The sequence below is a fragment of the Pteronotus mesoamericanus genome, unplaced genomic scaffold (assembly GCF_021234165.1).
Source record: "Pteronotus mesoamericanus isolate MK-2021 breed Mesoamerican mustached bat unplaced genomic scaffold, CSHL_Meso_final contig_78, whole genome shotgun sequence".
NCBI lineage: Eukaryota > Metazoa > Chordata > Mammalia > Chiroptera > Mormoopidae > Pteronotus > Pteronotus mesoamericanus.
Genome location: NW_026555258.1, coordinates 2,692,940 through 2,714,974, shown reverse-complemented (window position 1 = coordinate 2,714,974; position 22,035 = coordinate 2,692,940). Strand labels below are relative to the sequence as shown.

General features: G+C 67.7%; 1 protein-coding gene across 3 annotated transcripts; it reads right to left on the bottom strand.

Moving 5' to 3' along the window:
• RALGDS (ral guanine nucleotide dissociation stimulator) lies at positions 1 to 20,908 on the bottom strand. 3 transcript variants are annotated; one of them, XM_054584173.1, is made up of 18 exons: positions 20,645 to 20,908; positions 11,836 to 11,946; positions 10,717 to 10,910; positions 9,857 to 9,952; positions 9,127 to 9,320; positions 8,544 to 8,884; positions 7,572 to 7,787; positions 7,185 to 7,288; positions 6,713 to 6,797; positions 6,187 to 6,255; positions 5,709 to 5,795; positions 5,175 to 5,207; positions 4,743 to 4,864; positions 4,443 to 4,538; positions 3,962 to 4,163; positions 3,623 to 3,865; positions 2,600 to 2,714; positions 1 to 904 (listed from the first exon to the last, which is right to left on the bottom strand). In XM_054584173.1, the coding sequence occupies exons 1-18, from the start codon at positions 20,825 to 20,827 to the stop codon at positions 729 to 731; spliced, it is 2,667 nt and encodes an 888-aa protein (XP_054440148.1). In that variant the 5' UTR covers positions 20,828 to 20,908; the 3' UTR covers positions 1 to 728. The 3 variants fall into 3 exon arrangements, with proteins under 3 accessions (XP_054440148.1, XP_054440149.1, XP_054440150.1); XM_054584174.1 differs by having other exon boundaries at positions 9,857 to 9,916; XM_054584175.1 differs by lacking the exon at positions 11,836 to 11,946.
• Between the last annotated feature and the right edge of the window lie 1,127 nt (positions 20,909 to 22,035).

Here is a 22,035-nt window from a genome sequence, read left to right as displayed (position 1 = left end):
TGTGGTCTCGTGAAGCCCAGGGTGCGGCAGTGAGTGGCACCCGCAGTGTCGTGAGACATGACGCCGATGGGGCTCGGCCGAGGCCGTCCTCACTCACCGGGTGAAGAGCGGTCTGTGAGGAGGGTCTCCCTCCCCTCCCCTCCCCTCTCCGAGGGCGGGCCGGGGTGGGGCGCGGGGCTCCCTCTCTCACTTGGCCCTGACGATGGAATCTTTGGTGCAGCCGGAGGAAGGCTAGAGCGGTGGCAGGGGGGCCGGGACCCCGTCAACGGCACGGCCGGTGCCCGTGGCTATGTGGAGAGAACTGCAGTGGTCGGACCCAGCGGGCGGGCGGGTGCCGCGGGGCGCCCGTGGGCACGGGTGGCAGCGACCCACACCCGGGGAGGCGTGAGGGAGGTGCAGCGAGGGCGTGCCCGCTGGCGGGCAGGGCTCCATGCCCCTTGGCAGCGCTCCTGGGCAAAGTCGGCGAGTCCTCTGGTTCCAGAGAGCGGAAGGCACCTAAGGCGGCGAGTGGTCCACGGGGGGCCGGGTCAGCCTGTCGGTGGGCAGGCGTCAATCCCGGCAGCAGGAGAGGTCCCGGGTGAAACTGGAGTCAGGGGTGGCCCGGGCTGGCACGCGGGGCCGGAGGCGCCGGCCTGGCCTGGGTCACTGTCGTCTGCGAGTGGCTCCTTGCTTGGCCGGCCCGGTCCTGGAAAGGGCGGGCCTGTGGCTGGGCCAGCGCAAGGGACCCGCTAGAAGATGCCCTTGGCGATCTTGAGTCCCTTCTGCTTCATGCGGGGGAGGGTAGAGCTGGCTCCGTGCCTGACCTTTGCCCCCTTGGTGAAGGTCCGTTTCTTTAGGACAAAGTCATAGTTGGCAGTAGAGTTCATGGCGTAGAACACGTTGGCGTTGTCAGGGATCTTCAGCTCTGGTTGGGGAGGGGAAACGGGATGGTCAGTATGAGACCCCACAGGATGCCCCACCAGACGAGAGCCCCAGGGCGGGCCTCGGCCAGAGACCGAGACCCCCAACCTAAATCCAGGACCACCAAGGACCCGCCTTAATGGCACAGGCCCGAGGAGACTGGAGGCACGACAAAACCTAACGACGCTGCAGCTGGTGCTGGGTCACCCGCGCTGGCCCAGCGCTGCCTGTATGCGCTTGGGATGTCAAGCAGGAACAGGTGCCATGGACCCCGACCGCCTCCCCAAGCCCACTGTGCTCAGGGCAAGAGCTCTGGGGCCCCGAGACAGGCCGGCCTCCACGCCGCCCAGGCACGAGGCACCTGCAGGGCCTCACGTTCGGCTCCCGCACCCCACCTGTCCCCTCGGGCCTGGAGCCTGCTGTGCCCCTGCCGGGCTGGAACCCGCGCCCGTTCTGTCCTGCGGCCCTTGCGCGAGGCCCTTGCCGCTGTGCGGCCCCGTGTTCCTTTTCCGTAACGTGGGCCCCACCGGCCTTGCCACCGCTCACCGAGAAGGTGCAAGAGGGTGAGACGACTTAGAAACCAGCCTCGAGGGACCGTGGGGGCATTACCAACGGTCAGGGGCCATGGCGGGGAGCAGGGGGCGGGTGACGCGCTCAGGGCAAAGGAGAAGCCGGGACAACGTTCACGGCTGACCTTTGCGGCGCACATATGACCTCGAGCATTGACAGGATGGGGCAAGAGTGGCTTCACAGCCGCTCATGTGGGAAATGCTACAATAATTAACAACACAAGAATAAACCCTGTGTCTCATGTACCCACACCTGCAAACCTGCTTGCTCCCAGCCTGTTTCTATAAATGCAACGGCGCCTGCATTTCCGGCGTGGGAGGGGAGGGCAGGGCTCAAGGAACTGGCCGGAGGTCCTGACCTGGCCACCCGGCTCCGAGCCTGTGCCCACAGCTCCCCACCTTCCCCACGGCTGAGAACACTGCGCCGCTCCCACGCTCCTCCCGCTACGTATGGGCTGCACGCCTGTGTCCCCCGGGATGCCTGCTGAAACCTGAAGCCCCAGGGTAAAGGGACTAGGAGGCGGGGCTTTGGGGAGGTGATGAGTTCATGTGGGTGGGGCCCCTGTGAATGGGATTAGCGCCCTTGTCAGAGACCCCAGAGAGCCCCCCCCTCGATGTGGGACACCCCCAGAAGTTGGCCGTCTGCAACCCCGAAGAGGGCCCTCCACGACTGCTGGCTCCTGATCCTGGACGCCAGCCTCTGGGGCTGCGAGGGACACTTTCCTGTTGTTTAATTACACCCCAGTCTCTGGTGCTTTGTCACAGCAGCCTGAATGGACGAACACGGTGGCCTACGCACGTGGGTTTTAACACCCATGACCTCTCGTCCCTGGCAGTTACGAGTCTCCGGACGCACACATTTCCTGTCCTGGCCAGAAAGTGCCCCTGTGACCGGTGGGCTCGGCCACCAGGCTGCTTTGCCCCCGGGAGAGAAGCCCTTTCTCTTCGCTGCAGCTCTGGCCTGGGGTCGCGGCCTGGGAAGGGCTGTGACAGGCCCGGCCGCCCAGGGGAGCCGTCCCCAGAGCAGGCTGGTGGGCGCTCCGAGCTTGCCCGTCCCCCCGGCGTGGGTCCCAGGGCCACGGCCAGGGTGGGGTGCAGCCCCCCGCCTCCCCGCCCTGGCCCCAGCTTACTCCGCTCGGCGGAGATGACCTGCACCAGCTCGTACTGCTCCGGCTCGTCCTCATCCAGGTTGTGTTTGTCCATGGCCTTGCGGATGACGGCTGGGGCCTTATCTTGGCTGGTCACCTGGATTGGGGCGGGGGACAGGCCATCAGGGCATGGGTCCTGGAGGGGCACCCGTGGAGTGCGGTGGCCAGGGACCACGCAACTGCCTCAGCCTGGTGCTCAGCGCCACAGCCGCTGGGTCTGTGGGGGTCTTGCCCCTGTCCCCCGGGGCGGCCTCCTTGCAGTGATGAGGGGTCTTTCGCAATTGTTCCTACTCCTCCTTCTCCTCCAAGCCTGCCACCTCCTCGCGTGCCACCTGGGGCACCGCCCGCCCCTGCAGCAACGGCATCAGTGCGTCTGGGCGCCCCGCCGGGCCGGCCCCCGGACACAGGGCCACACAGGGCACTGGGCCACAGGGCCACGGCTGGGCAGCGGGAGCGGGCAGCAAGCGCGCATCTGCAGCCCAGCTCTGGAGGACGAAGAGAGTCCCCTGCCCCACGGATCAGTCCCGCTGGAGCGATCTCGACCATCAGCGACGTGCAGTGTCTGACCCCGCTGGCCGTCCCCACAGCCACCGGCCTGCACTGCCTCCTCCCCCGCCTGCCTGCGTGTCCCAGCGCCAGCCCCTCCCCTTGGGAGGGGAAAGCCACGGCCACCACCGTCCTCCTCTGCCCCACCCTCCAGTGGCTCCTGCCTCCCCCCGACACCTCCATGACCCCCTTGCCCCCAACCTCTGCTCCTTCCCCCAGGCCGGCCTGCTGTCCCCCAACTCCTGGCACACCCCCGCCTTGGGACACTGCCTGGCGCCCCTCCATCTAACGCCCTCCTCTGATGGCCATCGCGCCCTGGCCTCTTCCCTTCTGCCCTTCCGGACCCACTGGCAGGCTGCTCTGGGCGGGCGGGATGGTCCAGGGCGCTCAATCCCCGCGGGCTGCCCGGCAGGGCAGGTGGGGGTCCCAGGGGCGCCGCCACCCCCCCGCCCCACTCACCAGGATGCTCTTGTACATGTTGCCGTTGTCCACGTCCAGGCTGACGCGGATGATGCAGCAGTCGCCCACCTGCTGGTTGTACAGCGGCAGCGAGGCGCTGTAGCTGCTGACCCCTGAGACGGAGCGCTTGTGGGCGCGGGTGCCGGCCACGGGCGTGGTGGAGGCCGAGGAGGATGAGGCGCTGCTGGAGGCCGAGCTGATGCCGGAAGTCTCCGGGGAGGACTGCGAGGCCGACTCCCAGAACTGTGGGGAGGGCCCCGTCAGCAGGAGCCCTGGGCCGGGCGGACCGGGAGGGAGGGGCTGCGAGGGCAGGTTTGCGGGAGGCCGTGGGGTGGGCACCTTCTTTTCTTGGCCATCCGGGGACTCGGGGACGAAGCTCATGTTGACCTCCTCCACGTCGGAGCTGGAGGAGCCTGCCGAGTGGACGCTGAGTGCATCGGCGACGTCCCCGCCGCTGAGGTAGGGGCCACACCTGAGTTGGTCACAGGACTTGGAGTGAGAGCTGCCGCTGGTGCTCAGCTCCGTGCTGGGGGCCTGGCGGCTGGAGAAAGGGCCGGGTGACTGGGGGAAGGCCTCCCACGGGGCGCGTGCTCCCGGCACCCCTCCCCCAGCCTCGGCTCCAGGCACCGAGCTGAGTGCTCCGCCTGTCACCGGCACCCCCTTCGCTCCAGCCGTCTGACATCATTCAGCCTCACCCCGTTTCAGAGGGGGAAACGGAGGCCCTGAGAGGGGAGAGGTCTCCCCTGGTCACCGGGCTGGTCAGCGCAGGAGCTGAGGGCTCAGCGCGCCCCCCGGGAATCCCTGGCCCATGGCCACCTACTCGCTCCAGCGTTTGACAATGGCTGTGTTCTTCTTGGCCTTCAGGGTGTTGCTGGCCGACTCGGATGGAGGCTCCAGCTCACAGGACAGGTTGTAGCTGCAGGACAGAGTGGCAGCTGTGAGCCACCAGGAGCCACACGGGGGTCTCCTTCCCAGTGGCTGCCAGAGGCTGGAGCCTGGGCACGCAGCCCCCGCGCCAGGCAACAGGGCCCAGTGCGGACCGCGAGCCCAGGCCACAGGCCGTGGAGCGGGCTGCAGGGACCGCCCGCCCGCGACCGTCCGGCTCCCGCCCCAGCCCCACCTCTCGGCCTCGCTGAGCCGCTCCGTGGCGCGGAACCAGGCCCCGAACTGCTCCTCGGGCTCGATGCTGTAGTTGTTGCAGGCCGACTGCAGCAGCTTGATCTGGGCGATGACTTCGAATTCCTGGGGCCAGAGGGAAGGGCGGACGGCGATGGCCCAAGGCGGGGGCTGAGCAGGCTGGGCCCGGTCGCTGGGTCCCCTGCCCTCCCCTGCGCCCTCCCAGGCTGGACCTGATTCTCGGAGCTGGGTTCACACGGCCCCTCCCCAGGAAGCTGTCCTTGGTTCTGCCCCCCATCCTCGCCAGGGAGAGGTTCCCCCTATTTCGTGTCCAATTCCCTCCCTCCACAGAATAGGAAGGGGGACAGAGTCAAGAATGTTCTATGGGGGAACGTCTCTGATTTCCACCCCCAACATGAGGGCTGTGGCCACTCACCTTTCTCCGCTTCTCGAAGTTGATCAGCCTCCCCTGGAAGGCAGAAGCCAGCGCCCATCAGAAAGTGCCCCCTTGCCCACGCCTACTGGGCACCCCCCTCAGGCTGCACTACCCACAGCACACACCAGGGGGCAGGGCACGCCCACAAGCTTGGACCTTGGGCGGGTCCTGGGAGCTGGGCGCTGGGGGGCCTTCTCCCCTAACCCTCTGGAGGACAGATGAAGAGACTGAGGCCTTGGGGCAAGGCCTTGGGGTTCATCTCCAGGGTGGCAAACCCTGGAGGTCCGGCCTCTCTGGCCCATGGGCACCGCCAGGGTCCAAACTGCCACAGCTCTGAGCCTCGCCAGACAGATGGCCAGCTGGTCACCCACTGGTAAGAGGGGGAGGTGCCCCAACACACAGGAGCTGGGGGCTCTCGTGAGATGAGGTATGCCACGCGGGGAGCTCAGGGCTCGGCGAGGTGCGCTCTCCTCCCGGCACCGGGCGCCCGGGGCCCCGGCCCGCCCCACCCCGCCCTGCCCCCAGCGCACTCACATACAGGTAGTCCTTCATCGCGGTGTCCAGCATCACCAGGTCCGTGAGGAACGTGCCCAGGTAGGGGATGGTGCCCTGGATGGCACCCTGTGACATGGGGCGGGAGGCGGTGAGCGGGGCCCGCTCCCCGGACGCCTCCCAATCTCAGCCCCGCCCCAGGCCTCCCGCTGGGAGTAGCCTGGGACCTTTAGGCACCAGCCCCCTCCTCATGTCCCTGGACCCCAAACTCCCTCTAGTCGCCTTCCAGGCCTGGTATTTGGCAAAGCCCCAAGACCACGTGGTCTCTGGCCCACCCCACGCCTAACCCCCCAAGGCCAGCTTCCAGGCCCTTACCCTGGCAGCTCTATCCAGCCCCCCCGGGACGCCCGCGCGTCAGGGCTCAGAGGAGGCCAGGCCTAACCGGGCAGGTCAGGCTCGCTGGCAGCTGGGGGGACTCGGGAGGCCAGACCCGCCTCTCCCAGGCCTCGGGCACGCTCACCGTCTCCTTTGGCCGCTTCTGGGCCCTCTTGGGGTTCATCTCCAGGGTGGCAAACTTGGAGGTCCCCTCCTGCCAGGGCAGAGGACAAGGTCAGCGAGGCTTTCTCTCCTCGCCCTTTGCCCCACAGGCACCCAGATCTGTCCGGTCACTTGCACCCACGCCTGGACAGTCCCTTTGGGACCTGGCTCCCGGGCACCCCCTGCAGCGCTCCGTCCCTGGCAGGGTCAGGAAGGAAGGGACGCCCGCCCCGCCCCCTGTCCCCGACGCCAGCCACCGCCAGCCTGGAGGACACGGGGTGCAAGTGGGAGGGGACAGCGCAGAAGCTGGAGGCCTGATCCTGCCAGCTCACCCGCCCCTTCCAGAAAAGCCTCCACACCCCAGGCCCCCCTCTCCGGGGGTCCACTGTCGCCCAAGCCGCCCCACCTGACCATGGACCAGACTGATCCCTTGCTCCCCGAAGTCCAGGCAAGATAGGCCTGGAAGTTTCCAAAGACACGTCCCCCGAGAAGCTCACCCCACCCCTTACCTTGATGAGCAACTCTCGGCTGAGTGAGTAGTTGTTCTCATCGGAGAAGATCTCCGACAGCTTCTGAAAGACCCTCAGGCTGTCCCTGGGGGTGTGGTGGGGGCGGGGCTGTCAGTGCAAACCCGTTTGGCTGGAGCCCCCGAACACCTGAACTGCCGGGGCAGGCGGCTCCAACGGGCCGAAGGGCCCTCTGGGCCCGGGCCGGGGGCGTCTCTCAGGTGGTTCACCTGAGCCCGCCCCCACTTCTCCCGACTGGCGGATGTGACCAGGTTTGATTTCACATGGCTCAGTTCAGTACCTGACAGGTAGGGAAACTGAGTCCTGAGACAGAACTGCCGGCCCAAGGCCAATGGACGTCTAGGGACCCCACACACCCATGGGCCCGCCAGGTCGCCGCTCACCGTGGGGACAGCGCCCAGCCCTGAGGGAGCAGCCGGTGCACCGTGGGGCTCCTACAGACAGGCCTGCTCACCTAGAAACCTCTTCCCACGTCTTCTTCAGCCGGTGGATGGAGTTGCTCTGCAGAGCGGAGAGGATGGCGTAGAGCGAGGAGAAGTTCTTGAGGACCCGGCACTCCTGGCGAGGGAAGGGCGGGTCGTGAGGCGGAGCTGCAGCTCCCACCCGCCCCAGCGCCAGCCCCTCAGCAGATGAGGCGGAGCCCCCGAGGGCGCCTGCGCCCCACGGGTGACACTCTGGGGGCAGAAGGGCCTGAGCCCAACCCGGGAGGGAAGCGAGGAGGAGGTGAGCACCCAGGCTGGGGGGAGGGTGTGCGCAAGTCGGGGTCACTGAGTCCCTGAAACAGGAGGGCCCGAGAGTGGGCAAAGGCGGCAAGGGGGGCTCCAGGCCCCCCGAGGCGTACCCTGGCCACCTCAATCCAGTGCTCCACCACCCGGGCCCTGTCCCGCGCCGTGGCACTGCGGTCCCCGAGGCAGGTGGTGATGACACAGTTGGCCACACTGTTGAACTGGGAGACGGTGGCACGGACGGTGGGAGCCAGGTGCTCCTTGCCCTTCTTGTCGCGTTGGGACCAGATGGAGCCCAGGCAGTGGTAGGGCACCACCTTCTTGAACAGCTCCTGGGGGGGTGTGGGGGGCAGATGAGCATCGCCCAGCTCAGCGCGCACGGCACCCGCGGTCCCAGGGAGGGGCCTCGCCTCAGAGGGAGCTCTGGAAGCTGAGGGCGGGGCTGAGCCTCGCGGGGGGTCTCGGCTTTGTGTCCTGTCCCGCTGTGGGTGCCCAGCACACAAGAGGCCAGGAGAGGACGCTGGCAGGAAGGAGGTCGCCAGCGTCACCAGCCCATCCTCACTAACTCCAAGTGCCAGGAAGTGGCTTCCACTTGCAGGGACGAGGCGGCGCCTCGAGCCCCATCGCCCCTGTCCATCCCTGTCCAGAGGCCCGTCCCCTGTGGGCCAACAACTAGAGGTCCGGCCTGGTGTCTGCCACACAGCCAGGTACTCATCAGGTACCTAGCAAGTGCCAAGACCGGTGAGGCCCCTGGGCAGAGCAGGGGTAACCGCTAGAGCCGCCTGCACCTCAGGGACTCCCCTCCCCCGCTCAATGGCCACGCAACGCCCCCCCCCACCAGCCCACTGTCTATTGTTCCTCCTCATCTGCAGAGGGACAGGGTGCGGGTGGGGTCCCAGCTGCACAGTCTGCAGGGAAATGGAGACCTCAGGGCTAAGAAGTGTCCCCGGGTCATGTGGCCTATAATGCTAGGGCTGGGACTTGGGCCAGGACATTGGCTCCGGACCAGGGAGCAGCAGGGCTGGGCAGCAGATGCCAGAGGCAGGTGTGGCCTCCCTCCCTGTCCGCCCGCGGGGACGAGAACTCACTGCATCCATCAAGGTAAACTGTTCTGCCACCAAGTCAGGAGGGAACGCCAAGAGGTGAGGCTTCTCCTCGCTCAGCCCGTTCTCAGTAGCCCCCGGCGAAGGCCAGGGAGGCTCCGGTGCCAGCGCTGGCCCCAGCTCTAGAGTCCGCGACAGGGCCGCCTCCAGCTCTGGGGTGGGGGCTGGGCCCGGTGCCGGCGCCGGCTCTGGCTCGGGAGCCAGGACCAGCTCTCGCCCTGAAGCCGGCACGGGACTGGGCGCCGGCGCCGGCACGGGACTGGGCGCTGGAGCGGGCGCTGGCGCTGGTTCTAGCTCTGCAGCGGGCGCCGGGGCTGGTGACAGAGCTGTAAGAGGAGAAAAGTTCAGCGACACTCCTGCTTTCCCAAGACAAAAATCACCCCGGTGCCTTGTAGGGAAGCCTCCACCCAGGACGGCGCCTCCCCCTGCAGGCCACCGTGGCGGGGGGACCTGAGGCCCATCTCTGCTCCTGGCCCATGCCAGCCTCCGGGGGGCCGCCCCTGCCCTGCATGCCCGGGCCTGGCCCCGCTGCCGGCACCCCCCGCCCACCCCGTCCCCTCCTCCTCACCCTCCAGCTCTGCCTCCCCGAGCTCCGCCTGCTCCAGCTGAGCCAGCAGGAGGTGCGCGCGGCGCTCCAGATCGGAGCCGGGCACGTTGAGCTGCACGTAGGCCACCAGCTGCCGGAGGCAGGGGAAGTCCGGAGGCTGGCAGAAGTCCTCCGAGTACTGGTCCAGCCAGGTGCCCAGGATGGAGGAGATGGCACTGGGGGCAGCGGCGGGGAGGGCGACAGAGTCAGAGGCACGGCCTCTCCCTCCACATGGCCCTCCCGGGGCCCCCTCCCGGCCTGCGCCCGCCCTCCCAGAGGCTAGTACCCCCCGCCCCCTGCGCTGAGTCCTCCAGGCAGGGGCAGGCCTGGTGAGCGGGCAGGGGCTCGGGGGAGGGAGCCCTCCATCCATCGTGTGACCCCCTCCTGCCCCAGGGAAGCCTGACACCCTCCTGTCAGCGAGGGGTGGGCCTGCCCTGGCACAGCACAGGCTGGCACACAGTAGGTGCTGCCAGGAGGTGAGCGGGAAGCAGGGCAAGCAGAGTGTCCCGCCCAGCCTCCTGGGCCCTCGTGGAGCCTCCGCCTCAGCTCGTGCTGCCCTGTTCTCTGTGTCACGCGGGGGCTTTGTCTTCCCTCTGACACTGCTCTGGGGAACTGGGGCGGCGGTCACGAGAGGTGTGGGAGGTGCAGCTCCCCACACCCCACATCCTTGGCCCGCAGGCGCCCCCCCCGTGGAGACAGGAGGCGCACTCACTTCCTCAGCTGGTCCTGCGGCCCGCCGTCCTCGTGGGGATAGGGGAGGATGCATCCGTATCTAGAGGAGGCCGTGGGGGTGTCACATCTACCGTACCTGCTAGGACGTCTGGTGTCACAGGCGGAGCCCCCTCCTCCCGCAGCCCCCCCATGAGGCTGGAGGCCCCGGAGGGCAGGGACTTCCGCTTTCCTTTTTAAAAAGATTTTATTTATTTACTTTTAGAGCGAGGGGAAGGAAAGGAGAAGGAGAGGGGAACATCCATGGGTGGTTGCCTCTTGCACACCCCCTGCTGGGGAGCTGGCCGGCAACCCAGGCCTGCACCCTGACTGGGAATCGAACTGGCGGCCCCTTGGTTCGCAGGCTGCCGCTCAGTCCATGGAGCAGCACCAGCCGGGGCTGGTCTGCTTTTCCCATGGAATTTTGTCACATGCCCAGAAAAGCGCCTGCATATGCACTTTTCTGGGAGGGCTTCATATACATCTGTGGGATCAATGAACCCCACGTGGCACCTCAAATAATCTGAGTGGGTCTGGGGCCCCTCAGGCAGCCCCCCGGGGCCTCTGCCCTGACCTGTCACGGAGGGGACCCCCCAGATAGAACCTGGGCCCTCCATTCAGACGGGAAGACCAGTTTACCCAGGGGCACAGGGCAAGCGAGGCTTGAGGCAGGGCTGCTTGGGCGGGAGAGGAACGCCGGATGTAAAGACCGGCGCAGCCCCAGGGAGTCCCCTCTCCCCGCCATCCTGGCGACCCCGGGCGGTCGGCCCTCTCAGCACCCAGTTTCCACCTGAGCAGGCCGAGGCTCAGAGAGGGGGACTGCTAACCCCGAGACCCACCGCGGTCGGCGGGCGGGGCGCTCACCTTTTGAACAGCAGGTCCAGGACCTGCTGGGTGGTGGTGAAGGTCCGGTAGGTGCACAGGAAGATGGTGACGTAGGAAAGGTCGCTGCCCTCGAAGGCTGGCACCAGGTGCTCCACCAGCTTCTCCAGCGTGCCCGCCTTCACCGTCCGCACCTTGCAGGTCTCGTACAGGCTCAGGGCCGACTCGTTCTCACACTGGGGAGGGACAAAGGCGCGGCATGTGGCCCGCGGCAGCCCCGGGGACCACCAAGGTGGGGGCTGGAGCTCAGACAAACCCCCACGTGCTCCGCGACGTCTGCCAAGAGCGGGGGACAGGAGTCTCCCAGCAGAAAAAGTAAAATTTGAGGGTTAAAAGTAAAGTTTGAGGTGGGGGGGGGGCGGGTGACAAAAAATACTAACTGTTGCAGGTCGCCTGCGCCAGAGCCAGAGCATTCATTATCCGTGCGAAGAGCAAACAGCTTATCAGGGGTGGGAGGGGCGGCACAGGAGGACACACAGAACCTCCAGGGCAGCTCTGTGGAAATGGCCCCGGAGAGAAACCAGGCCACCGGGCCCTGGAGGGCTGCGTCACCGTGGTGGCTGGCCTCCCTTCTGGAACATCAGGCCTCAGCTCTGACGGGGGCGGGGCGGGGCGGGGCGGAGGGGGCACGGGCCATGCCCCGCGAGGAGCGCGTTACAGGGAACCACGACGCAGTCCTCGCCTTTTTAGGGTGAAAACAGCCCTTCCGACCAAGCACCACCATCGCAGGGATGTTGGGGCTCGGGGGAGGCGGGGACCGCCAGGCAGGTCGACAGTTCCAGGGCACAGCTGGGGGCCGCAGTCAAAACAAGAAAGCTGGGCCCAAACGCAAAGATACTCCTACACTGACATGAAATCTAAACAGTATAAAAGCGTCTTTTCTCCTACGTTCCTGGAAACTAGACGGCACGCGGCCACGCCCAGGGCGGGGTGGTGGGGGGGTGGGGAGGGGCGAGCCCGGTTCCCTTGAGAGGCAGGGCTGGGGGCCCACCGGCAGGGAGGCGCTGGGAGCAGGCCCAGGCCGAGCAGTCACCAGGGCAGCACGTGGAGCCCGGGCCCTGTCGTGGCCGCGGTGGCAGCGGCACCCGCCCGCACACTCACCCCGAGCCAGCGCTGGCCCTTGGTGGTGCCGTGGTGCGCCTGCACCTTGCGCAGGGAGATGGAGTAGACGACCCCGTTGACCAGCTCCTCGCCGATCTCCTGCGTGGAGCTCTGTGAAGACAGCGGCCAGTGGCCGGGCGGGGAGGTCAGGGCCCTGCCTGGTGGACGCGGCAGGGGTGCCCAGGGCCACCTCTGATCCCCAGATGAGGTCCAGATCGGTGGCCCCACAGACCTCCAGTTCAGAACACGACAGGATGACCGATCGCAGGCAGGACTCACACCAGGGTGGTGGGTGCTGCCCGGGGCCCTCCCCGTCCACCCTGCCAGCCGTGAGCTGGCCGGGAGCAAGATGAGGCCGCCAGGCTTCCGGTGCCCCGACAACTTGCTCCTGCCCAGGGCGCCCCCAAGACACGTGTGGTTACTCGGTCATTTCACAGACGAGGAGGAGCCTGTCCGAAGTCGTACACCGCGGCTGGGGAGGGGCAGACCTGGGATGCCACGCTGGACATGGCAGCCGCGCCTCGACCCCTCCTCTGCCCAGTCTGCCCGAGCCCCCAGCTGACCCCGCGGGGTGGCAGCTCCTCCCAGCCCAGCGTCACGGGTCAGCGTCACGGGTCTGGGGCAGGTGAGGGGATCCTCCAGGCCACATCCGAGGTCACTTCCTTCCCTTTCTGCTCATTCACAGCTTGTGCCTTCTTGGGCAACAGGGGAGTTCCCAGTTCCGTGTCTGTCATCATGTGAGGGGGAACAGGGTGCATGCGGAAAGGGGACAGTGCGGACGTGCGGGCTGCTGGCTGGGGTTCCGTCAAACCCCTGCAAAGCCACGGGACTTTGCCTGGGCCAGGAAGGGGGGTCACCTGACTGTCACCTGGACCCCAGGCAGAAAGGAAAGGCCCTTGTGTTGGGACACAGTGGCCCCGTCCCATGGGGCAGGCTGGCCTGGGGGCCGCCACCAAGGCCCGTACAAGGCCACTTGATCACGGCCGAGCTGGGCTCCCCGGCCCTCTCGCAGCTGGCCCTGTCCAGGGGAGAGGGGGCCTGCGGCGGTGGGGGGCCTGGGAGTGAAGGTGCTGACCTCGGCGAGCTCCGGGAGGGGCTCCTGGGGACACGGCCGTCGACGGCACCGTCCCTGCCAGCAGCGGGGACCATGCACGCTCAGGTCACTGCCCCAACCAGGGGGGCAGTGAGAAGTGCTGACCGAGCTGGGCCCCACGGACAGCCCGGGCCGAAGCCCGCGACCTGAGCAGGGGCCCCGGGAGAGAACCAGCTGCTGGCTCCTGGATTGTTCCCCGAGATGTCAGCACCCCGGGGTCAGGGCCTGGGGGCCTGGGCCTCTTGGCTCCTGCCGGCTGGAGGCTCGGGAGCCATCCTCCGGAAGTTTGCTTCCTCTGACCCAAGGCCGCCCTCCCGCTCTGGGCCGCGCCCCAACGGGAAAGCCCCTGCGACCACACGGGGCTCCCGACCCTGTGCCGCGGCCTCCTCCCGGGAGGGCGCCTGCCGTTTCTCGAGTTTGCAGGGAACCCACAGCAGAGCGCCACCCCCCGCCCCAGCAGCACCCCTCCCACCCACACCCCCCAAACGGGCCACGCCTGGGGAGGGCAGCCCTTCCCCCGCAGAGGAGAAATTCCTCCTCCCGAAGCAGAAAAGGAGAAACAGGGGCACACTGTCCCCCTAGCCCCTGCTTCCCCGCCTCACGCACCCTCCCTGCTCGGAGGAGCCCCTCAGAGGGGGCCGGTGACAGTGACGGACAAGGGGCTTCCGGGGCCTGCTAGCCCTGCCACGCCCCCCAACATGGCCCTGGCCGCCCCCACATCTCCTCACAGGTCCCAGAGCCTGCCTCCCCCAGGCCTTGTCCCTCTCCTGGGGATTCCTGTCACATCTGGCCCAGCTGGGAGCCACAGGGCGTCCTGAGCGCCCACGTTCCTGGCGGCAGCCTGGAAGCCCAAGGCAGGACCTGCCCGCCAGGGGCCCCCGGGGAGCCCACAGCGCACCTGGCTCCCAGGGGCCTCCATCCAGGCCTGCTGGACAGAGCGCGCCCCGGCCAGGCCACCCCTCGGGCGGGGCCAGGGCCTCAGGTCTGAACTGTGGCTCTGCAGCAGCCGCGGCCTGGCCCCCGCGGGCTGCGAGCAGCTGGCTGGCCCTGCCTGGGTGTCATGTGATCCCCAAGCCCTTCCCCCACCCTGGAGGGGCCCCCTCTGCCCGCCGTTGGTTGGGGGGCAGGGCGGGAGGCTGAGCCACGCAGGCTGGGCTGGGGGAGTCCCTGTCCCCGCACACAGATGGGGGGCTGCTCCGGCTGGAGCGAAGTTGGCCCTGTCCTCCAGGGCTCCCTCCCGCAGCCGCCGCGGCAGGCAGGAGCCCAGACCGCGACTGTCAGAGTGGGTCTGAGCACCGGCACCACCTCACCATCTCCCACGCGCCGACAGCGGGGCAGGCTCTACAGCGAGGTCCCGGGGTCCCGGGCCGCAGCGGCAGAGTGGGTGTTGGTCCCCCGCTCTCCCCGCCTCGCCAGGGACAGAGGGAGAGCAGCCGTGCACTGGCCTCAGGACCCCCCGGGGCAGGAAGGGAAGGGCTGGCGCCGCCGCCGCCCCGGGCCACCCGGCGGGCAGAGCGGGCCGCCCTGGAGCCCAGGAGCGGCCACCAGGTGGGCAGCTCCAGGTCCCCAAGGACGCTGGGAGCCCTTGGGGGAGGAGGGGACTGGCCTGGTGACCACACGTCCTGAGGGCAGCACTGGGCTGTTAGGGGAAAAGAATGTCACAGGGATGTTCTGCCCTCAGGGGACAGCACCTCCTGTCCCACCCAAGGCAGACACCCTCCTGATGTCCTGATGTCCCAATGTCCCCAGGGTCAGCAACTGTGCCGCGCCACAGCCCAGCCTCCCTCCACCTCGGTCAAGTGGGGGGAGGTGCCCCTGGCCCTGGTGAGCAGAAGCCAGCAGAACAGGCACCCAGGGTGTCCCTCAGGGGACAGCTGGAGCCCTGGGGCCAAGGAGGAAAAATGGCCTGGGTGGCATCTTAATGTGTCACCGATCGGCCTTCTCAGGGGGGCAGCCAGCAGGATGCTGTGTCGCCAACTGATTGCCGGCCAAGCCCCCCCCCCGCCCCGTGCCCTTAAGATAGAAGGAGGGGTCTGCAGCGGGGGCGGGGAGGGGCCTCCCCCCTCCCCCCGCCCGACAACGGGACGGCAGCACCGCCCATCGGTCAGCCCTCTGCACCGGCACAGACGCACCTTTCCTGCAACAGCGACAACAGGGCCACGGACGTCCCCCCGCCCCCCGAGACTGGCTCTGCCTGAGGAGACCTCGCTGAGGGCTGCAGCCGAAGGAGGGGGTCTCTGGCCGACACCGCAGACCCCTCCCCGGCGCCTGGCGGCACGGGAGAGGCCCTGGCCCTTGGGTGGGGGGCGGGGGGGCAGCTCCAACCACAGCACTTCCATGAGCATGAGGTCACCCCTCCGGCAGCTGTGTGGGTCCACCGAGTCACGCAGGGCACCCAAAGACCCTGGCCGGCCACCTGCCAGCGCCCTTCAGCCCCAGGCAGAGGACGCCCCTCTCCAGGGCCCTCCGCCCTTGGAGTCGCGTCTCTCACGAAGGACTCTGACCCCAGCTCTGCCGGCCCCCTCGGCTCGCGACCTCGGCGAGCCCCCCACGACCTGGGGAGAAGAGCATTGGCCGGCGACGGTGGCAGCCAGGAGAGAGAACGCGCGCGGCCCAGAGCGGCGCCCGGCGCACGGAAGCGCCCAGCGGACGGGATTATACACGCACAGCCCCGGGGCTGGCGGTGAAAAGCCCCCCGGGACACCGGGGGTGGGGGGCCTGCCAGCGGCTCGGGGAACCCGGGGCGGGGGCGTGGAGGTACACGTCACTCTAAAACTCCGCAGGATGGAGTCACCCCTGCCGCTTTCTGCCTTTTTTAGCGTTTTGCTCAAATGCAGGAGCTCCGACGACGAGAGACAGGGTAGAAAGGGCTCCCCAGCCCTCAGGCTCCCCAGACGCCGGGACGGTCTGAACCCCAAGCCACGCGCCCAGCACACGGGGCGGGAGGCTGAGGCCGGGGGGGCGACCAGGCTAGGGAGAGACCCAGGACTTCGCACGTCCACGTCCTGGTTCGTCTCTAGACCGTGCGTCGGGGCAGGGAGAGTGAAGACGCTGAACACGAGCCCTGGGTGCGGGTGGGCCGTACTCCGGCCCCCAGGCCCCGCAATCCACAGAAGCAGCCCCGGCTGGGGACCGCTCAAGACGCCTGGTTTTCAGGACAACCAGGAGGCCCTGTGACCCCAGACACTGGAGTTTGGAAGCTGAGCCCAGGCCCCAAAGGGGCCGACCCATCTCCCCCCACAGAACCTTCTCTACCAGCCGGAGCCGAGCTACATAAACAAACAAGCTGTGGCTGGCGGACCGCTGAGGAGGAGGGCGGCCTGGTCCCTCGGGACCGGAGGGCAAGGCTGGCTGACGGTCTGCAGCCAACAGCAACGCCGCAGGCCAGTGTCCAGCACATGTGGCACTTCCTGGGTGCCAGGACATCAGTACACGCGTCACGTCTGATCCTCCCAATACCTGGCCTGACAGACAGGGAAGGAGCCGGGTGGGGACCTGTCCAGGTCAGAGGCCAGGCAGTGGCAGCTCAGGCAGGGACTTGAACCCTGGCCTGTGTTCTCAGGTGCCCTGGGGCCGCACCCAGGCCTCACTCCCTAAGTGGCTGCCATGGTCACAGCCTCAGGACAGAGCCTAGCCCCTGGTCACACAGATGCAGGCGAGAAACCAGTGATGGGAAGGCCCCCCTCGGGGCCCATGGCCAGTTGGGGGTGGCCCGGCCCAGCTCCCCCTACTGAGAGGGCATGTCCCGGACTGCCACGGTCCCCGAGGTCAGCTACAAGGACCAGACCCGGGGAGTGCCCTGCTGACCAGGAGCCCAGGGCGCGGGCACGCCCTGGACCCCGGTCAGGAAACGTAGCCGGGGCAGCCACTGTGTGCCCGGCTCAGATGCTGTGCCAGGCACCACAGGGACCGTCTGTGAGGCCGCCTGTCTCGCTTGGTCCTCGCCAGAGCCCTAAGTAGAGGACCTGGCACACGGTCCATGGTACGGACGAGGGAGTGCGGCTCTGAGGGCGGGCCCAGGGTGCGGGGCCGCGCCGGCGTTCCAGCGCCGCTCCCTGCGCCCCAGAGCCCAAGCTCCTGACCAGCGCACTGACCCTGCCCCTTGGTTCAAAAGGACATCACAGCCCTAGGTGACTGCAGAGCGGGCCATGCAGGCAGCCAGCACTGCCCTGGAGAGGAGAGGAAAACGCCAAAGCCACACCCGCACCCAGATGCCCCAAATGCAAGCCCCCGTGCTGGGCGCCCCCACCCCATGCGCCAGCCACAGCCCTCCCCCCACCCCCACACTCAGCGTCGGATGGCGGAGTTGCTTCCCTGGAGCTGAGCGTCCAGGAACGTGGCGTTTCTGGGCTTCCGAGGCTGGAGGCCCGAGCCCGGGACAGGGTGGCCATAGCACAGGGCCGTGCCGTGGGAGCCATCTGGGCGACCAGCCAGCAGCCCCTGGGAGCCAGGCCACAGCTTGTTTGTTTACGTAGCCCTGGGGGGCCTGGCGCAGCCCCCTTAAACGGCCCCCACTGGTTCGCTCCAAGGTCGCCAAGGGCCAGCGCTAGTCAGCTCCAATGAAGATAAGGCCCGGATACGTCAACGTCCAGGTGGGGGGGGGGGACCCCGGCCCTGCCCACGAGCGACCCAGCGTCTCCCAGGGCTGGCCTCCCCACCTCCCGCCCCTGCTCCAGGGCCCTTCCTGCCCGAGCCTCTGGGGAGACAGCCCAGTGCACTCAAGCCTCGGGCGTCTCCCAGCCAGAACCAGCCAGCCGGGCACCCGCGCCTCTCCAGCCCCTGAGGAGCAAAGCAAGAGGGGCGCCGGAGGCTCTGCAAGGCCCCTGCAGATGGCAGGCAGGCAGACAGACGGACAGACACACCTGAGGCCAAGCCTCTCAGGCCTCCGGGGTCAGAGGCCCCGGGGCTGTAACCAGAGACCTGCACAGCGCGGTGAGACCTGCCGGGGGAGGCCAGCGCGAGGCTGGCGGGGCGCAGCCCTGTGTAGCTCCACCCGGAGAGCAGAGAAGCCCCCTCGGCTAGTTCCACCCTCAGGCTGTGCTCAGGCCTTGCAGGCGCCGCCTGGGCCGGAGCCCCACCCGCGCTGCCCCCGCCTCAGGGGGGCTGGGTGAGCTAGTGAACCTCAAGTGCCTCAGTTCTGCCACCTGTTCAGTGGGCTGTTGACAGTCCTGAGGGCGAAAGGACTCGAGCCCTGGAAGTGCTCGACACAGCACCTCCCACAAAGTTCTGACTCCTGGGAGCTATTTATTCTAAAGCTCTGGGGGTCCAGCTGTAGGCCTGCTTCTTCCTGGGAGCTCTGGCCCAAGGCACTTTGCCTTCCTCTGGGCTACGAGCGCCCCTACCCCTCACTGGGCCAGGGCTCCTGGGCGCCCAGTCATTCTGTGGCCTCTGCAGCTCCAAGGTCCTCCCCCATCCCTCTGGCCTCCCGCACACGGTAGGCGCCCAATAGAGAACACAGCCAGGCTCAAGCCTTGGCTGCGTCCTTCTTGGCTGTGCGTACGTTCCGATCAGGGACCTCACTTCTCGGGGCTCTGGGCCCCTGGGAAGCACCTGCGCTGGAACGCGGGGGCGGTGCCCGCGTGCGTCTGCCGGCCCGGCTGAGGCCTGCCCCGAGGCGGGGGCAATGGCCAGGAGACCCCCCCGAGAGCACAGAACCACACAGTCCGAGCTGGGTCAGTGGTGGCTTGGCTCAGGCTCAAGACAGCGAGCAAGCGGACGCCCAGATGTGCGAGGACAGCTGGCAGCCCAGAGAGGGAAGGCCTGGGCGGAGGCTTGGTGGGGAAATGGGGGACAAGGGAGGAAGGGCAGGAACTGCCTGGTGGTTTCCAGAGAGGATAGGGACCACAAGCAGGGCTCTGGCACACTCCAGCGACCAGGAAATCAGCCCCAGGATGGCGGGTGGGGGGAGCTGTTGGCAGGAGGGACAGGGACTTCCCCGCCCCCTCCACCGGCCTATGGTAAATGGTCATTGTGTTTGGTTTCCGGCAGTGGCCTCCTCTTCTGCCAGGACCCTGGTTTTCCTGCCCCAGCCAGAAGCTTCCCCTTTGATTCTAAACAGTGACCGTGGCCTGGATCTAGTGCTCAGCCCCCGCCCCCCCCCCAGCCCAGGAGCAGCAGGAGGGAGAGAGAGAGGGAGGGGGAGGGAGAGGGCGAGGGAGCAGGGAGGGGGGAGGGGCAGCAGAGAGTGGGCCGACCCGGGGCAAGGGTAGGGCTCGGATCGGCCTCTCCCTGGGGTCCTCAGGGATGCACAGGGATAGAAGGAGGGAGGAAAGCGGCCGGCGGAGCGCGGAGCCCCACCCTGGCCAGGAACCTGCCTAGCCCCTTGAGAGCGTGCGGCCGACCCTCCCAGCACACAAAGCCGGACTGGCTGCCAGATGTAATGAAAGTCAGATGAGCACCGAGCTGGTGTCGGGCCTGCCCGGGGTCCTGCTCCAGTCGCCAGTGGAAGCCAAAGCTTCGGGTGGCTGAGGACCCCAGAACACACCAAGCTTGGGCGGAGGGGTCTCCCAGGCCTGGACCTCCCCCCTGGAGTTTCCCCCCACCCCCGCCGCTGGGCATGGAGACACACTTTATCCTTGAGCAAGTAGGCACGTGCCCAGGCCCTGTCTAGGTCCTGGGGCGCACTGAGGCCCAGGACCCAGGCCGCCAATTGCCGGCAGTCACAACACACTGGGGCCTTGAGTGGGACACCAAGGGGGCCCTAGCCAGGGTGGGGGCTCAGGAACTTCCCTTGGAAGGCCCGGGCTCAGCCTTGACGTGCTGAGCCCCTCAGCCCGGGGCTGGCAGAGGCCCAGGCCCCACCCCCAGGAAGAGCAGAGCGAGGGGCTCCTCCCTGGGTCCACTCGCTCTGCTCCAGGGCTCAGGGGCACGGTCAGGCAGGAGGAGGAAGGTGCCAGCCAGCCACCTGCGTGACCCGATGATCCACTGAGCCCCGCTGCCCAGAGCACACCAGAAACAAGAGCCCCAGTCCTCACTCTGCTACCCTGCCCCCCATCAGTGACAGGCACCTCTCTCCTTCTCGGAACCCTCCCCAACCCTTACCAATTCAGGACACCGTGTGGCGGTGTTTTCTAATCAGGCAGAAAGGAGGCAGTCGCCCCTCCGGGCATGAGAGGGCCTCGCCCCAGCCTCCCTGCTTGGACACAGGGTCTGGAAGGTTGGAGGCCTGCTTCCTCTCCACCCAACCCCCCCACCCCGCCCCCTGCCAGCAGCCCTGAACATCAGATGTACCTCTGACCCCGAAGGTGGAACACCTGGAAGGCCACTGTGATCCCAACCGCCTTTGAGGATTCCAGGAGTTTGCTACCCTAAGCACCAGTTCGTTACACGGATTGCGAAGCCACGGCCTATGCAAGCTGGGGCTGGCAGCACAGGTGGAACGGGGCCCAGCCCCTGCTGCCGCGAAGACGTAAACAGACAGTGACAGCCGCGGAAACAGGTCTACCTGGGCTGCAGGGGCACGATGCTGGCACTCCCGGGCCCAGTCGGGGAAGGCACCGGGACGGAGAGAGGGGCACGAAGGCCCGGGTCTGGTTCCTAAACCGCTGGACCGGCTGTCCTAGGGGCCACCGCCGCCCCCCGCCCCTCAGCCCCGTCCACCTTGCTGCCTGGGGGTTAGAGCAACGAGGGAGAACTGCTGCAGAAGGGCCCTCGTTCCAGACCGATCAAGGCGCTAGACCCCACCCCGCCTTCTATGGGCCGCCCTGGCTCACCCACCTCCAGGCGCGGCAGATCAGGGTCCAGCTGCGTGAAGCTGTGCAGCACCACCGGGCAGCTGTCGGGGCCGCCCACCTCCAGGCGCACGGCGTCCCACACGCTGCGGCTCCGCCGGGAGCCCGGAAACAGCGTCTCGGCGCCGCCCGCAGGCCCGGCCGCCTCGGTCCACATGCGCTGCACCATGGACGGATCGCAGCGGCGCGGGCGGCCGGCCGGGCCGCGGGACCCGGGGCGGCGGAGGCCCGCGCGGCTCGGCGCTGCCTGCGCTCTGTGCCCGCAGCCCGGCCCTGCCACCCGGCTCGCTGAGGTCAGCCCGGGGGCGGGGCCTGCGGCGCGCAGGGGCGGGGCCGGCGATACCGGAGTGCGCGCGCGCACGGGCGCCTCCGCGAGCCAGCTGGCTGTTTGTGCCCTTTGGGGAAGGGGGGTGGTGTGCGTGGCGGGGCTGTGGGCACCGCGGTTACGCGCTTGGTGTGGATGCGTGCTCTCGCGCAGCACGTGTGACGTAGGTGTGGGACTTGTGAACATGCTGATATACGGTCAAGAGGCCCTGAAGTCAGATCCACCTCCCACGAATTCCAGTTAAGCCCCTCCCTGGCTCGGTGGCCTGGGACAAGTTGCTTAACCTCTCTGAGCCTCAGTTTCTTCATCCGAGAGGACAGCACTCAGCTGGTGCCCCAGCCTCGCTGTGGGCTCCTGAATCCTGGAATCGTGGTCGTGTCTTTGGTGCACACATGCGTGCGTTCGGCAGGCCTGAGTGCTGGGTGGGGGGCTTTTGGAGTGGGGAGAGGGGCCCTTGCTTGCACTATCTCCTTTGCAGCCTGCAGCCACACTGAAGACGGGGTGTCAGGGAGGAGAGGGGAGAATCCAGACCAGGCATCACTGGGGCTGAGGGACAGAGACATTCGAGTGTGAGACATCAAGAAGGACAAACACCAGCGGGAGTGCCTGCCACTGGCCTGGTCAGCTGGGGCCGCTTGTGGCTTGCGCCCTGAAGGTCTCAGGCACAGGGGAGGGTAGATGCGAAGCTGCTGAGGAAGCAGGGCTGGGGAGCCTTCTCCTCTCCCTAGAAACCAGTGGGGTGGGAAGAGGGATCCTGGACCATCGGGCCTCAGTTTCCAACCCGTAAAATGAGAGGGCAGGGCCACTCCACACATCCCACAAGCACGTGGTGCACGCCCACTACATGCCAAGCCTCTCGGATATTCACGGACAGCGGGGTCCAGCAAGCTCCCACCCACCTGTGTGCCCACCTGGGCAGCCTGAGCACAGGGGGGCGGGGCGGCAGCAGAGCAGGGACGGAGGCGGAACACAGTTTGGCAGTTTCTGTTAAGGACAAGAAAAAACACTATGTTCTTTGATTTGGCAATCCCACTCTTAGGAATTCGCCCTCA